The sequence below is a fragment of the Trichoderma aggressivum genome, assembly GCF_033847375.1.
Source record: "Trichoderma aggressivum f. europaeum strain CBS 100526 chromosome Unknown scaffold_057, whole genome shotgun sequence".
NCBI lineage: Eukaryota > Fungi > Ascomycota > Sordariomycetes > Hypocreales > Hypocreaceae > Trichoderma > Trichoderma aggressivum.
This window is the reverse complement of record NW_026946423.1, coordinates 180,803-193,252: the sequence shown is the minus strand read 5'-3', so window position 1 is coordinate 193,252 and position 12,450 is coordinate 180,803. Positions and strand designations below refer to the sequence as shown.

General features: G+C 47.3%; 5 protein-coding genes across 5 annotated transcripts; 2 read left to right on the top strand and 3 right to left on the bottom strand.

Annotated features, from left to right (window-relative positions):
- Window positions 1-1,167: 1,167 nt before the first annotated feature.
- Triagg1_9710 (uncharacterized protein) lies at window positions 1,168-1,969 on the bottom strand (the record flags this gene model as incomplete). Its single annotated transcript, XM_062904698.1, has 2 exons — window positions 1,168-1,829; window positions 1,894-1,969. The coding sequence occupies 2 exons, from the start codon at window positions 1,967-1,969 to the stop codon at window positions 1,168-1,170; spliced, it is 738 nt and encodes a 245-aa protein (XP_062751398.1).
- A 1,737-nt stretch (window positions 1,970-3,706) lies between these two features.
- Window positions 3,707-5,998, bottom strand: Triagg1_9709 (uncharacterized protein; the record flags this gene model as incomplete). The annotated part of the gene is made up of 1 exon (XM_062904697.1): window positions 3,707-5,998. One exon carries the CDS (start codon window positions 5,996-5,998, stop codon window positions 3,707-3,709), a length of 2,292 nt encoding a protein of 763 aa, XP_062751397.1.
- Window positions 5,999-6,326: 328 nt separating this feature from the next.
- Triagg1_9708 (uncharacterized protein) lies at window positions 6,327-7,250 on the bottom strand (the record flags this gene model as incomplete). The annotated part of the gene is made up of 1 exon (XM_062904696.1): window positions 6,327-7,250. One exon carries the CDS (start codon window positions 7,248-7,250, stop codon window positions 6,327-6,329), a length of 924 nt encoding a protein of 307 aa, XP_062751396.1.
- A 493-nt stretch (window positions 7,251-7,743) lies between these two features.
- Triagg1_9707 (transcriptional regulator family: Fungal Specific TF) lies at window positions 7,744-8,382 on the top strand (the record flags this gene model as incomplete). The annotated part of the gene is made up of 1 exon (XM_062904695.1): window positions 7,744-8,382. The coding sequence occupies one exon, from the start codon at window positions 7,744-7,746 to the stop codon at window positions 8,380-8,382; it is 639 nt and encodes a 212-aa protein (XP_062751395.1).
- A 134-nt stretch (window positions 8,383-8,516) lies between these two features.
- On the top strand, window positions 8,517-11,099 carry Triagg1_9706 (uncharacterized protein; the record flags this gene model as incomplete). Its single annotated transcript, XM_062904693.1, has 4 exons — window positions 8,517-9,072; window positions 9,772-10,062; window positions 10,448-11,026; window positions 11,080-11,099. The coding sequence occupies 4 exons, from the start codon at window positions 8,517-8,519 to the stop codon at window positions 11,097-11,099; spliced, it is 1,446 nt and encodes a 481-aa protein (XP_062751394.1).
- Between the last annotated feature and the right edge of the window lie 1,351 nt (window positions 11,100-12,450).

Below are 12,450 nucleotides of genomic sequence, written 5' to 3'. Positions count from 1 at the left end.
TTAATTTATAATCCCCAGAGACGCTGCTGTTCCTGGCATTTTCTGCTGCATTCGTACTGGTGACTGTACTACAGCGGCCGCTTCATCCGTTGAAACGGAGCTTCCCGCTTTTTGACCCTCCATCACGGTCCGTTTTTGCTCTGTGTCAAAGTTCAAAGGTCTATGGTCTCTCCTTTCTGGAGATAAATTGCCCGTATTACAATGTAACATTTACAATACGCATTACGGAACATTTCCAAAACGCGTGTCTTAACAGCAACGTTATATAACAAATGATCTCCTCTAGGTCAATTGAGAACTCAGGGCCAGTGGGTATCAGTCATACCTCATTAACTACAAGTAACTACTAAAAACTTTCACAAGACTTTTCAGATTAGTTTCAAAGGTATAAGACATGTTTTTTTTTTCAATTAACTAGGTACCTGAATATTGGATTTGTAAGTTTTGTTTCCATTGTATCATACATACAAATCACTGTGGGTCAATATGTCCGGTCCCTTTGTTTGGTCGATATATCCGGACATTAGTATTAATAATCAATCACTCGTAATTCGAATTTTTATATGCAGCGGGAATTTGCAAATCAGAGACATGTAGATGTATCGTGTGATAGAAGTACGACTTTCCGAAGCCGTTCTAGGTGATTGGAGTAAGGTGATCTATGATATGAACAAGTTGAGGGGCGAGTTCCTCGACCAAAACGTCAGTTTCCTCAGCGAATGGGATTAGTATTTACAAGCGCGAGATAGGCTCACGCGGCGTAACGAGGGGCTAAGGTAGCGAACTGAGTGGGGAGCTGCTCAATGGCTGGCGTTTCCACCTGGTGATTACATCGAAGAAACGTATGTTTTCGAACGCGCAGCGGATGGGAGTAAAATGAAACATGCTCAGTGAACACAACTCCCTTGTAGTATATGACTGTGGTATTACTGCGTATGGCAAAATATAAGCGTGCACCAGTGCCAGAGGGGCAAGACTGCAGAGCTACGGCTTTTGTGAGCGGCCGTGTCTATCATGTACATCACTTGTCGATGGGCTTGCCGTCGCGGCCTTTTACTTGGCCGAGCCTGGGTCTGAGTAAACCGACCTCACCCGTTCCTGACAAAATGTAGCAAAGCTTGAGTCGGGTTTCATTATTGTACCAGCACGACAGTCTTTCATCAGTGTTTAGCCATCGCGCTCGAGGTATGGTGCCAATGCCTCTTGGTGCTTCCTGAATAATTCGTCGTAGCTCATGACCCTTTGAAACATTTCTGGATTCGGAACCCTCAGCCACTGCCAAACTCCTCCGATCAGACAATCCGCGTAGCTGAAAGTGGTACCCTCTACGAATGGGCCCTCGGGATTTTCGCTCAGGAGCTCCTTTATCTTCTTCAGAGCGTCTTGAGCGCTCGCCCACGCACCATCCCAAACCAAGGGACTATCGGCGAGCTCGGATAGCGACGAAACTTTAAAAAAGGGCGCATATACATTATTAAAATGCGTAGTTGTACGCGGATTATAGGTTCGGCTGTATAGCCTGTAGCAATTATCCGCCCCAAGCCCCATCATTAGGTCGTGGGCAAGGCGTATAGCGCGCTCCGTGTAGCCATTGTCAAGCCGCATAGAAGGTGATGGAAATAGCCGTTCGAGCTCGTCCACAATAGCGCGTGAGTTTTGAACAGTCGATCCATCAGGAAGTGTCACTGCCGGAAGAGTAAATGGAAACCATGTATATTCATCGATAACATTAGGTTTCACGCCTTTGGACACAAGAAGATCTTTGATGTCAGGATATTCAGTGTGCACAACCTCATAGGGGACAGCTTTATAATTAAGCACCAAACGTACTGTTTTCCAGTTAGAATCTGTTGCGATATGATATAAAAGAGAGGGGCTGGCGTCTTGCTGTACTTTTCCAAGTGTTGTTTGAGTAACACTTGTTTACTCTTCCAGCAAGGTCATAGAATATGATAGGTTTGGACTTCATTCTAGGTGATGACCAGGTTGCGCTAGCTACAGCAGACTTACTTCTGACTGAGTTGAACCAGTGAGATAAAGTGAGTACATTCTGGCTCTATATACTTCTGTAACCTATGCTGGTCCCATGACTGGCTATCACATCTTCGTTTGTCCTCAGCCGCTTTAGTGTTTAACAGGTGATATTTTAATGCCTTCGGTAAATATATTTGTCTGAAGCGGATACTAGCTGCTGATGAGACAGACGTCTTGACTATTATTAGAGTGATAGTGACCTAAGATTATAGATCCACTTAGTAGACAAAATATTAATCACAGCTAGGTTTGCGACAGGGCTCACCTCTCTCGCTGTTTGTACTCCTTTGTTCAATATCGATTTCGTGCAGCGCGGAATCAACTGGGACGGTGGTTCAATTGCATTTATTGATGAACTCACAAAGGCGGTTGACGGGTCAAACGGTCAAAAGACAATCGTGGAGGAATCTAGTCCTGCAATCTTCAACCTGTACCATCATTGATTTTGGACTCAGAGTGCGTTCGGCAATTTTTGTACCGGTAAATAACAAGTGGGAATTGACAGTACGTCTGTGGAGGCCATAAGGTTTATACGATCACCTGCGACCAGCTTGCTCACGCTGGCCTTCATCGCGCCACTTCAAAGTTAGGTTCGGCACAGTCAGCTCACACTTAACCATACAAGTGTTGTGACCCATGTCATGCCAAGAAAGAATAAAAAAGAAGCCTCCGTGAATGCAATGCAGAGGTCCGTATAACACCTTTTCAGCATTAGACGACGAGCCAGCTCATCCACGGTACTGGTAAGATCGCTTCAATTTACTTGTATACGCATACATGCACCTAAAATATAGATGTCCAGTTAGTCTTGTTGCGGGCTATTATTTATGCATTTTATGAGAGATTTATTACACATACGTGGGAGTAGATAACCCATCAAAGTCTGACAGTAATGAATTACAGGAGAAACTGGAACGTTCCGGGCTACTTTAACAAATAACCAATGGGACAAGTGAGTGGGTAAAGAATTGCGGTAAGATCCGAAAATACAGCATTAGGGCTGGCTGGGGAAAATCTGGCAATACGTCATATTTCGGGGTAACAACTCAAGTAGGGTTAGTAAAGTTAGGCATACCTAACTTCCATTGTTTCCCATTATACACGCAGCAAGATATCAGAGCATTCTGTTATATATGTAAGAGCACACCCGAGTGCTGTATGTTAGAAGCTTTTGAAACGAGTTCCCACATCAGACCCATCCAAAGCCGTCAGTATTTTTATCGATGGATTTCACCTGTATTGTCTCTATTGCTTTGCTTATAGCGAGAAGCTGAACGTATATGCCTACGGGGTGTTTTGTCAGTTACTCTTTTGATAATTAAGAAAGCCTTGTTTAACAAACCCCAGGCTTTCCATCTTGAGTTCAGCTTCGCCAGGGCATTCTCTATTACTTCCACGTCATCCCATGCGTTGGAATAAAGAGCTCTTGTTGCGGCCCTACAAAGCCAGGGTTGTAGAAATGGAGATGTATCTCCCGGGCACACTACAATCTCAATTGCCGAGTCAATGCAGTCGTCACTAAAAAGGGTTTTTCCAAAGTCGTGGTGGTGGTTTTGCAACCGTTTTTTCTCGTTTTATACATTTCTGGCTGCATCAAGAGTGATAGATTCTGAATTATCAGATACGGATTGGTAAGAATATAGTCGAGTCGAAGCTATATACATAAGAATTACTACTTCTTTTGGAGATGGCGTTGAAAAAAGTCAGCCTGCCGCATTTGACCATATTTTCCATGTCCACAGCCGTGCTTGCCGCCCGGTATGAGGAGCATCTCATATATTTTCTCTGCTTTGTTTAAAGCATTTGCAAATCGAAACGTCGATGACGGATCTACATTGTCATCTTGATCCCCAACAATAAGCATAAGTTTCCCTCGCAACTTCTCAGCGTTGCAGACGTTACTCGCGTCCTCGTACGATTTATCAACGGGCCAGCCCATCCACTGCTCGTTCCACCAAATCTTATCCATGCGGTTATCGTGACATCCAGAGTCTGCTGCTGCCGCTTTATAGAAGTCTCCGTGATGGACCAGTGCAGCACCCGCACTTTGGCCGCCAGCAGACGTGCCCATAATACCAACGCGCTCAAGGTCCATCCATGGACGCGTTGCCGCTGCCTCTCTGATCCACTTGATGCGGTCAGGAAACCCTGCGTCGTGAAGATTTTTGTAGCAGACGTCGTGAAATGCTTTCGATCGCCAATTTGTCCCCATGCCGTCGAGTTTTACAACGACATAGCCTCGGTCAGCCCAGCCGCGATACCAAGAGTAATTCGAAAACACTTTAGGTGTATAGTAACCCTGTGGTCCAGCATATAGCTCTTCGAGGATTGGATATTTATTGTTGGCGTCAAAATCTGCAGGTCTAATGATAATGCCATGTATCATAGTGACTCCATCACGACCTGGGGTAGAAAATATCTCCGGAGCATTCCATTGAGAGTCAACAAGGCGGGCGAGTTGGCTTTCCTGGAGAGTCAGGATTTTGGCGCCAGTATTTCCATCCCGCAACACAACTTCTGGGGGACAATTGACTCTTGACCACGTATCGATCAAATAGCGATAATCTGGAGACCACTTCCAGGAATGAGTTCCGTTGCCATCGGTAAGCATTGTGAGCCCTGAACCATCAAAGTTGATCCTTGCAAGCTGAGCATAATACGGATCTTGGCCTTTGACCATACCATAGCCGGAGAACCAAATCTGGCGCGTCTTCTCATCTACTCTACTGACAGCCTTGACGAGCCAGTTGCCTATCGTGATTTGGTTCTTCAAAACACCCTGAGATAAATCGTAGAGATACAAATGATTCCAGCCATCACGCTCGCTGGCCCATATGATCTCCTCCGTGTCTGAGGTCAAATGACGATACAATTTGGTGGAGTAGTCGATGAATGTTTTGCTACTTTCTTCTACCAAGACTCGAACGCGGCCATGCATAGAGATTCCGATAACTCGCAAGTGTTGATGACCTCTCTCGTTGAAAATGAATCTATACTCTTCTCCGCTCTTATTCCAACCGACATTTGTCAGCGCGTATGGATTGCGGAACAGAGCATCGTCTGTTGGGATTTCTTTGAGCTGGCTTAGGTCGAATAGACGAGGTCTATCAAGTCTGACTTGATGACCAGGTTTGAGATACTGAATAGACTTCATTTTCGGCTGGAGCTGTTCAGCAGGTGAAGACTCAACCAGGTGCATCCTGTAGTCTTGTTCAGGCGTATACTGCCATATAACAGCGAATTGCCAGTCGGGAGAGATGTATATTCTTTCTTCGTCATATAGGTCAGTTTCGCCATCGTTGCTAGCAAGGATTTGCTCATCTCCATTCTCATTAGTAGACCAAACTGTTCCATTTCGTATAGAGATTCGGGGAAATCCCGCGTCATTCTTGGATTTGCGCACGTCATCCCCACCACGCAGAAGATCATCGTCGATAACAACGGCATCTTTGTCTTCTTCTTTTGGAGCAGCGTATAGAACCTTTGAATCTGAATCTTCTTTGACATGTATTCTCCATATGTGCCCACTCCAAGTTGTGAAGTGCCCGGTTTTCCCCACTTCAATAACACCTCGCGAGGCTGGCTCGCACGAGTGATCAAGCCACTCTATCGTTAGTGGGCGACTGCATCTGTTGAGAAATCGAATTGATACTTCGCTGGCCGCATATGGGGAAGCAACCTCTGTATTTAAAAACCTTCCCTTCAAATTTCCATTGTCGAGAGAGCTGTTCCATTCCATGTCACTTTCAGTTAGAGACTTCAAGTTGACCGACTGGCCCGTTGAACGCTCTACCTCTTGAGCTAGAGTATCCTCGGCAAAGCCCCCTTGGCGAGTGGCCTTGACAGCATTGACAAGCACAAAATCATGACCACCTCCAGGTAGTTTGAGTTGGTACCAGAATAAATCTCCGCCTGGCAACCAGTGCGGAATAACCTTGCTACCCTCTATCACGCAGTTCTCCATTTCTTACTTTTGGTAAAAAGTAGAGTTATATAAAGAGCGGAGCTGCTTTCAACATATGCGGCAATTTATGTGTGAATAAGTAAAGTTGTAAAAACATAATGTACCCCGCACCATAGACGATATATTCCTTCTGTATTAGTAATATATACATGGCTCATTGCTAGCATATATTTGCTTAACTCTTGCTGAACTGCTTGTGGCTTGAGAGATTCATTTTGGGGTAATGTTGTTATCTTATGACAATTCTGTCTCGCTGAATAGCTATACTCTTTATTATCTCTATGAAGAACAACACTCTTAGGTCACTTGTACAAATAATCGTTTTGCTTTATGCCGCCTGCTGATAAGTCTTCTTGACATACTCTTTGTTTCTCTCGAGATATGCATTGAATGAGCTCAATGGAACCTCCCAGCTCTGCACCTTCTCCATGTCGACGAATTGAACCATGTCACGCATAGCAAACTGTCCGAGAATGAAAGGGTTGCTTTTTTTCTCCTCAATAGAGGCATCTGACATATACTCGGCCTTCAGTCGTCGTCCAGCGGTGGCTGAGAGTCTTTCAAGAATCTGTTCAGGGCGAAGGAGCTCGTCGGCAAGCTCAATCTCTTGGCCGGTAAATTTAGTAGGGTTAAGAATTGCCGCAGACGTGAAGTGGCCAATGGTGTCCTCGTCGACCATGGGCAGTGTGGTCTCCTTGAGCAGAGCAGTGTGCCAAATTCCTGACCGCGGAAGATCGCCATACATGATGACTTTCGGCGGCAGGTAGTTTGCCATGAAGTTGCCTGGCCGCAGTATGGTCCAGTAGTTGAAGCCCGCACCACGCACTTCATTCTCGATGCTCTGTTTCGAGAGCAGCACTATAGCCATGACGCTGTCTGGGTCCCAATGTTCGAGTCTCTCGGGGGCGTTCACAGCAAATCCACTAGAGTATAAGATGTGTTTTACCCCTGCATTCTGTGCAGCTGCGATGATGGATTTTGCCCAGCGCAGCTCAGCGGTCCAGTCATTGAAGTCAGGACTGAAGTTGAGAAAGGCAGCAGTGCAGCCAGCCAAGGCTCGTTCAAGAGTAGATGTGTCATCGAAGTTTCCAGGGAAGAGCTTGGCGCCAAGGGCCTCGATAGATTGTGCTTGAGGCGAAGAGAGATCACGGGCGATGGCGGTTACTGCCACGTTCTCAGAGAGAAGCTTGCGAGCAACGGCGCCGCCTTGTGTGCCAGTGACACCGCAAACGAAGACTTTTGGTTGAGACATTCTGACGCAGTCGTATAAGAAATTTAAGAGGTATAAACTTTGCTTTGTTTCAGTAAATGAGTAGTCGTTGTGTTGAACTCAGCCTATATCAGTCTTCTGAGCGAGACGCACGCTGCCTAATATATTTATTGCAAAGAGTATTATCTGAACGACTGTCATGATCAAAAAATATCCCTAGATGTCTCCGCTGCGAGTTTTCCTGAGATTAGCTTATGAATCGTCGTTCGTAGAGGAGTTAGTAGCTGGTGGGCGGAGCTCCGCCGGTTACGAAAGCTGGTAGTTGATTCGTAGCAGGCGGCGGAATTCCGCCGAGCCCGTGCACTTTACATCACCAGGCAGAAGCTCCCAACTTTAATCTTGCTCTTTACACTCACAACCTTCTGCTCCATACTCACACGACTGTTCATCTGGACGCATGAATCAGCTGGCGGCGGGATTCCGGCGAAAGTTGTGGCCCAGAGACACGATATGCTCTCGAGAGCCTTGACCAACCATGTCCTTTACGGCTCGTGAGCGTTACAACCCACCGCCCCGAAAGAAGAGCTGCGCGTCATGCATCAAAGCCAAGCGCCGCTGCGACTTTGCCGTCCCGGCGTGTTTGAGGTGCTCGCAGCGACAAATCCAGTGCGAGTATCCGTCACGTACGCCGCGAACCAAGGCCAAGTCTCCCAGTCGTGTTGCATTGGAGCCTGCGCCGTTGCAGGACGTGGCTGTTCCTGATGGCGGCTTGGGCGATGACTGCACGGAGGGTGCCAAGCCAATGGCCTGTCAATTTGGACCTATTGCAAACGTAGATGAAGAGTCCAGCCAGCACAACATGCATCAATTTCTCGCCGACCTTGCTACTCTTAACTACAGTGATGAGAGTCGGGACTACGACGCTGTGCCGCGACCGTCCATGCTAACGGCGCCAGCCACCAAGGGACTCCATGATCGACTGACAGAGATTGTCGCGAGAAGACTGCAGTTCTCTTTGGATCAAATCCAGAAAGCTCCCAGGACTATGGTGATGGAGATGCAGACACCATGGTCGCATCCGCTGCTCTATGCCGATAGCATGCCCCGTTCGATGCAAGGTACAAAAGCATCTCTCTGTCCTGTTATCGGATATATTGCAACTAACAAGATTTAAAAAAAAAAAAAATAGATGCTCTTTCTTCTTGTGCACTTTATTTGGCAAAGAATCAAGCCAATGCACCTGTTATTCTTCGTTGCATCGAGTCTCGAGTGCAGGATTTGTTGTGCGAGCCTTTACCAACGACGCCCATGGACAGCCTTGCTCACACTCAAGCTCTACTCCTCTACCATATTATCCGCCTCTTTGATGGAAACATCAGCGCTCGGGCATCAGGCGAGCGAACCATTCCAATTCTCGAGACCTCTGCAATCGGCCTCCTTGCGCACGTCATCTTCGACACCGAGGGAAACTGTTCAGACCGTTTCTCCGAGTGCTGTCTGGCCACGCTCTCGGATCTGTGGAAGGACTGGATCTTCCAGGAATCGGCACGGCGGACGCTCCTATTTACCTTCTTCTTTCTACAGGCGTATCGCGTGCTCACCGGCAGCCAGAACCTGTACCAGTGCGATGGACGGCTGGGCCTGTGCCACTCGTGGATGGTGTCGGAGCATCTATGGCAGGCAGAGACAGCGTTGGATTTCAGAAACGCTTGGCGGCAGAGGAATCATTTCCTCATCATTGACGGGCAATTCACCGTGATGCTAAGTGAAGCAAAGGCCGGTGATGTCGACCTGTTTGGAAAGATGCTGTTATCCGCAGCGGTGGGGATTCCAGAGTTGGAAGCTTGGTTTGCTAGCCGCGGCGGTTCGCTGAAATAATAAAGGGAAGACAGAGCTAGCATTCGGTGCCTGTCTAATGCTGTGATAGGGCGGATCCCATTAATACCTCGAAAATGTAGACTTGACTATTCACATAAGACAGTCTTTGTCGTCAGAATCCCGGGTAAAAGCGGTGCCGCGGCAATAACTACCAGCATCGTTAAACACATTCCCGTAGTCGAAGCTGATGTGATATTAGGAAGCCAATGCCTTCAATCACATTGACTCCTTGGATCCTACGAAGTATCAGAGATTGAAGGCTTGCCCGTTGTTTGACGACTCATCAAGATCTACAAGATAGATGTGAGGGCGATTATTCCATAATAACCTCAATCGATTGCTAGAACTCTGCCATCTCTTAGTGCAGAAATTGATGCACAAAACAGCTTGGAGAATGAACAGGTTCTCAAAATGGCTCGATCAATGGATTCCGCAGGTATTTTTACTATTAGTATGACTACCAAGGGTGATGTACTACAATTCGGAGACGAACAGGGGTCACGTAATAGTGGGCGCCTTGTAGTCACGATATTGCTTGTGTTTGTACGAATCCGCGGACCTGCTAGCTACGAGAACACAACCAGGCCAAGAGATTTACTCTGTAGCGCCGATATGAGCCCCATGGGGAAGCCGGCCATCCTAACGGCTCTAGAGTTGGCAGATGGGCTATAACCAGACCATACAGTTAGTTTGTCGCCGACGCTCAAAGCTGTTACGCGGCCGGCGTCGGCAATTTCAAGGGCCCCCCTCCTCGCCGACCACGCTGCAGCAGAGCCCTCTCAGTCAATTCTGATCCTTTTTCGTCTCCTTTTCCCATCCACACAGACAAAAAAGAAGAGCACCAACGACAAGTCCACAGGTCACAATTTAGCTATTCTCCCGACAACGCTGGCTGTCCGCACGAGGCGGCATGCCGCAAAACTCACGTCCAGCTCGCAGCAGAGGCTGCAAGCAATGCTTACAACGGCACGTCAAAGTAAGTCTTGGTTTTTTTAATTGAGGACTGACAGGACTCTCTATATGCTGTGACCATATTACATCCTACCAATTCCTATACATGATAGGAATCCTTCCCACCACTGCATTCTTCCACTTTTTACCAATCTACATGTGAATGCATGCAAGATTGACACATGCCTCTCTACAACAGTGTGATGAGCGCCTCCCTCGCTGCAAACAATGCTCACGCTTGGGTCTCTCTTGCTCTGGGCCCATACGTGGTGCCGTATTCCTAGACATGACCAGTAAGATATTGAAACGCGAGAGTGGTCGACGCGCCAAAGCTATAAAATGCAGAGCAAAATACCCTACGCCAACCAATATTCAGGAGAGCATTGAAATCCCGGATGACTGACCCCCAGTTCGATCAGTTAACGAGCATCCTTCGCCTTGCGCGTCCACTACCAACGGATCTTTTTTAAATGCCGTGTCACCTGCGACTGAATCCCCAGCAATCCCTTTTCTAGAAACGCCAGAATATCTGGAAGAGACCGTCTTCCTTGACCATGGCCCAAACGACTCCACCACACAGTCAGATCTTGATCACGCTCTGCTCAGTATGGCCAACGCGCAAGAGCAGTTTCTACCCCATCCTTGGTTGGATGATATTTGCAATAATGAATACTACCTTGTGGGCGTATTTGTCGACTTCATTACAAGCTCCAGGCGCCCTCAGCGCTCATGGGTGTTTGAGCTACCCAACATCATGGCCACGACGACGTCACCCTCCGTCAAATTCTCCATTCGTGCGGCGGCTCTCGTCTATTATGCCGTCGCAAGTAATAATAATGTTACTGCTGTGGATGCACTTCATTGGTATCTTGCCGCTCTGGAGAGCTATCACATGTCCCTTCACGACTCATGTCACAAGCGTCTTTGGGACAAAAAGGCGCGAGGGAATAATCCAAATGCTTTGCTGTCCTCTTCCTCTGCAGATGAAAGTGAGTACTGCAGCATGATCTATGTACCGATGATGTTTGCCTACTTTGAACAGATGCAAGGCGCCACTCCTGACGCAGGTCTGAAGCACCTCAATACTGCTTGCGATATACTTCAGGCCATTGGCCCATATGCCTGTTCCTTTGGAATCCAACATAAAATGTTTCGATCCGTTCGTTCCCTTGAGGTAAGAATGTATCACAAACCTATTATGTTTCAGGTCTCGTGATAATACTCTCTGAATACAATAGTCCAAACTGGTCGTCACTGTAGATCCATCAGTGGCTGAGACAAGCTCATCTTTGTCCTTACACTGGGAGTCAACACACTTCCCATGCAGAAAGGGTTGACGTGGCAGTCGGAACTTGAACTGAGTCGTGTTTAATGCCGGGAGTTCAAGGAGACAGGAATTCTGGATAAAGTAAAGCTGAGGCTTAGAATAGATCAATGAGCTTCCTCATAATATCTTCTATTACATTTGGCAGCGCACAAGCTGGTCGACAGGCTGCCTCTGCCGCACTGCCGTGGGAATTTATATGCTGTAGCTGAAACAAAAGGGACACAACAGTCTAACCACTTATTGCTCTGCAGCAGATCATGAAAGATTTATCTCACATTTGCCTGGGCATTTTTACTAACACTTGACTTGATCCAATGCCGACTTTGGTTGTTGTCAATTCCAAAACCCGAGTTCCAGGCCTCTCATTGTGACGATTGCCCATTTGAGGTTAGATCGATCATTATCGAAGCGACCAGATAAGCGACCGAGCCTGGCCAATTGGAGGCGGGCAAGCGGGGAATGCGATGTGGCGCATTGTGGCAGATCAGCCGGTGTTGAGCCGGCAGATATCAGTCAGCACGTGCTCACTGCTACGGACCTTGCAAACAATGAATAGAGTCACGCTCAAGACTTTGGCAAGTACCTGATGGACCCCTGATATATCACTCGATCGAGGGGATGCAAGAAGCCTTGTTGACGCCATTTGCTGGATCCTGAGCATGCGTGCACAAGGAGAGATACTTGTATTGTACTTGCCCAGCCTCGGTGAACATGTGTCCTACTAAGTAGTGCATTGGAACCTCATGACCCTCCCCACATTATACCAAACCGCGCACACTTCGCGACTCGACCCCAGATAGTTGGGAAATCGGTGCATCTATCTGCAATTACGTCGTTGCTTTTGAGTGACGATCCACCGTTGGTCGCTGACGTCAAATTGCTGCGGCATAGCTCACAGTCTATGTATTAGACCAGGTCCATATCGTCACACGCTACCCTGTACCACGTTGATCCGCGTAAAATTTAGATGAATCTTGTACAATTGTAAAGTTGTCTACAAGAACATTCAGGAAAAGCTCTCCGGAGGTGGCATACGCATTCATGGAGCTAAAACAAAAGCATGGAATTGCTATGCTAGAGCTCCTG